Source organism: Kryptolebias marmoratus, linkage group LG11 (assembly GCF_001649575.2).
Source record: "Kryptolebias marmoratus isolate JLee-2015 linkage group LG11, ASM164957v2, whole genome shotgun sequence".
NCBI classification, from domain to species: domain Eukaryota; kingdom Metazoa; phylum Chordata; class Actinopteri; order Cyprinodontiformes; family Rivulidae; genus Kryptolebias; species Kryptolebias marmoratus.
In genome coordinates this window covers 26,629,817-26,633,337 of record NC_051440.1, presented here as the reverse complement: position 1 = coordinate 26,633,337, position 3,521 = coordinate 26,629,817, and the positions used below count along the sequence as shown (strand labels likewise).

Sequence of the window (3,521 nt, the reverse complement as noted above, 5' to 3'; positions counted from 1 at the left end):
GATGGATGGATGGATGGATGATGGATGGATGGATGGATGATGGATGGATGGATGGATGATGGATGGATGGATGGATGGATGATGGATGGATGGATGGACGGATGGATGGATGGAGGGATGAATTTGAGGGTTTTCCTTTGTTCTTGTGCAGATTTCTCATTTGGACCCTTCAGACCTGGGTCATTATGGACCCTGCAGACCCGGGTCATTTGGACCCTGCAGACCTGGGTCATTTGGACCCTGCAGACCTGGGTCATTTGGACCCTGCAGACCTGGGTCATTTGGACCCTGCAGACCCGGGTCAGGTTCTGACAGGCAGACAGATCGCAGCCAGCATGGATCCTTTCAGCAGAATATTTTATTTTCCTGTTCGCTCCGGTCTCCCCGGGCCGTACGGCGGTTCTGGCAGACCGATCCGATCCAATCTAATCTAATGTGCTGAGACAAGCCAGATCAGGAAGATCAATCTGAGAAAGTCCTGCCTTCAGGATCCAAGACGAGCAGTAATTTGCAGAGTCATGCTTTCAGATAAAGTCTGCTTCAATAATCAGCTCAGAGAGAAAAATCAGATCCTGCAGAGTTCTGAGCTGTAATCTGATTACTCTGCAGGTCCCATCAGGTTGTAGACAGTCAGGTTTCCTCGTCTCGTTTGTTGTGTTTTGGTCAGAGACACGAAACAATCTGTAAAACTGTCAGGTGGATCATGAGGTTCTGGTTCTCTGTGACAGGTCGGTGTTTGTGAGACCCAGTCCGGTTTTTACCGGGAGCCATGATGTTCCTGATTACTCGCTGTAATCCTGCAGGAGTATTCCTCTGGGATTATGGATGTTTCCTAGCACCATTTCCTGCTCGGACTGCACATCTCTGATGGAGGGGATTAAGGTCAGCTGGTCCAAAGTGTGTGCACGGCGGACGGGGAGGGGCCTGGGAGTGAAAGTGCATCATGAACTTTGACCTTTCCAGAATCAGATTCAGAGATGTGGATGTTTAGACTTTGATGGATCCTGCAGCTTCAGTGAGACTGAGGAGGTTTCGCAGCAGATGAGTTTGATAAGTGGCTAAAAATAAAAAAGAGTTAAAGGTTCATTCTTCATTCATTTCAATAAGAAAAAAACTTGTAAATAAAGTTAAAATATTTCAAAGAGATAAAAGTTAAAAGACTAAATGTCCTGAAGGAGCCGAACGTTTTGATTTCTAAATGTTAAAGATAAACTATAAAATCAAACAATAAAAGCTGATTCTGAACTCCAGTAGTTTCTGAAATGCAGGTACACGCTGAATGTAAACAAAGCACTTTCACCTGCAGACGTTACTCGATAAATCTGAGCATGAAGACGAACCGACTCTGTTCATGTAGGAAAACTGGAAGCTGGTCACTAATCTTTCTTACAGATTAATTTAATCCATGATATTTTGTGCATATTTTGTTTATTACTTTATAAATTAATTTCTTTTTTGGACTGGTCTTAATTACTTTGCAGTGAGTGTCTTTAAAACAGTTTTTTGAAGAAGTTCTTGTCCAAAAACCAAACAGAAGAAGCTCTAAACCCAACGAGGCTGGCTCAGCTTCCCTACAGCAGAAGATAAAACATCTGAGCTGATGGTCGGATAAACAGATCTGCTCTCTCCTCAGTCAGGAGGACTGAAAGGATGAGGAGGCAAACGCACCGTCATCCTCCTCACTGAAATAATAAAAAATAGCTGTTTTAAAAACATAAATTCACATTTTGTTTAGGAAGCAGACAGTGTTGATGGGTTTGGAAGTGGATCAGTGTTTTATTTCCTCCATCTTTCATTAATTAGTTATGAAGTGGGTGCAGTTGAGCTGAAAACAGGAGCTGACTCAAACTTACAGAAATAAAGAAAATAAAGAGTAACAGTGCGAGTAAATTCAGAGAAAACATCACAGCATCTGTCACCACCTCCCCCCATCCTCCCATCTGCCTCCCCCTCCACGCCCGGCCCCACCCCGGCCTCTGCTCCCCCCTCCGGCTCACAGATGGCCCGTTCTGGCCCGGCCCACGGCACAGAGGTGGACTGTACCACTGTGGGCGTGGCGGGGGGAGGAGGAGTGCTGCAGAGAGGCAGAGGAGGCTGGAAGAGTCCTCCTTCAGTCCCTCATCCTGCCTCGCTGAGAGGATGCTCCGAATAAACTCCTCCACGGATCTTTAGGCTGAAAAAGGATTTACTGGGTGAAATTTGGAGCCTCGGTTTGACTCATCCTGGTAAGAAAAACGGTCTTTACTGTTTCAATCAGCTCAGGTTAGAATTTATTTATCTTTATTAGATATTTAGACCACAACCAGGTATTTCAAATGAAAAGAGAGTGGAAAATCTAAATGTGAGACTGTTAGTTGTAAAAAGATGCAGGAAGAATGAAGGATGTGAGGACGTCTCAGATCAGGGAAAAGGATGAAATGAAATCAGGACATGAATGTTGTTCCTAACGAGCAGGAAGCTTTTATTCAGCAGGGATTTAACAGCGTTATGTAATCCCACACCAAAGCAAACACTTGTCTCCTGTTCAGGCTTCTGTTTGACAGCAGGAGGTTGTTACTGTTGACTCATCTGCTGTTTGTGCTGAAGATCTGCAGGGAAAAGCTTTTAGTTTCTGTAAAACAACTTTTCTTCTGCTGCTGCCGTCCGAGCAAAGACAACACCGACTCAAGCTCTGATAACATTTTATTCAGGTCAAAACACGTCAGGAAAATCTATAATAAATAAAGACAGAACGCTTGCATATCACCCGCCACCTCTCATGCCAGAGGGTTAGACTGAGATCACCTTTTATTCAGAAATAATAAAATTATATCTGTTAGCACAGAATATGGGGAGGACTCTCAGCTACTACCACACCAAACTGTAGCTCAGAGTCTGTAAAACTGATGGAGTTGTAGCCATTTTGGTGTTTTTTACTTTTACCTGGTTGTGGCGGCCATCTTAAATCAAGCTGACTCTGAATACTAATCTGTTGTAGACGTAGATCCAAACATTACGCTCTGCGAGAGTCATTAAAATCTGTTCAATGGTTCATAAAAAATTTTGCTAACAGACAGACACCCAAAAACATTATCGCCCTTTTTCCTTCAGCAGCAGCAGGCGATAAACATGATCAAATTTACTCAAAATACAGGATCAAAGGTTATGAAGAATTAATATCTTACCTGTTGTAGATAGCTCTTTGAATGACCTCAGTTTGGAGTTAAACTCTGACTGGACTGATGAGCTAAAGGCTGGTCAGAACTGCACCAGGAGCAAAATGGTTCCCTGTCGTCTGAAATCAAATCCCGTCTCAAAGGTGGAATAATCGTGCAACGTGAACAACTGTCAAAGACAAACACAGAAAATCAGGTATCTGAAACTGACGATGACGTTAAGGTTTTACAAACGTTTGAAGAAGATTGATGTTCTCTGCAGCTGATGTTCTCTGCAGCTGATGTTCTCTGCAGCTGATGATCTCTGCAGCTGATGTTCTCTGCAGCTGATGATCTCTGCAGCTGATGTTCTCTGCAGCTGATGAT

At 43.6% G+C, this 3,521-nt stretch overlaps 1 protein-coding gene across 1 annotated transcript in view; it reads left to right on the top strand.

Moving 5' to 3' along the window:
• The window catches only part of LOC108251446 (synaptic vesicle glycoprotein 2B-like), a 21,090-nt gene that overhangs the window by 6,186 nt on the left and 11,383 nt on the right, over positions 1–3,521 (top strand). The window contains exon 4 of the mRNA XM_037978287.1: positions 152–305. Within this exon, the coding sequence (XP_037834215.1) occupies positions 152–305 (154 nt within the window). The remainder of the gene's footprint in view (positions 1–151; positions 306–3,521) is intronic.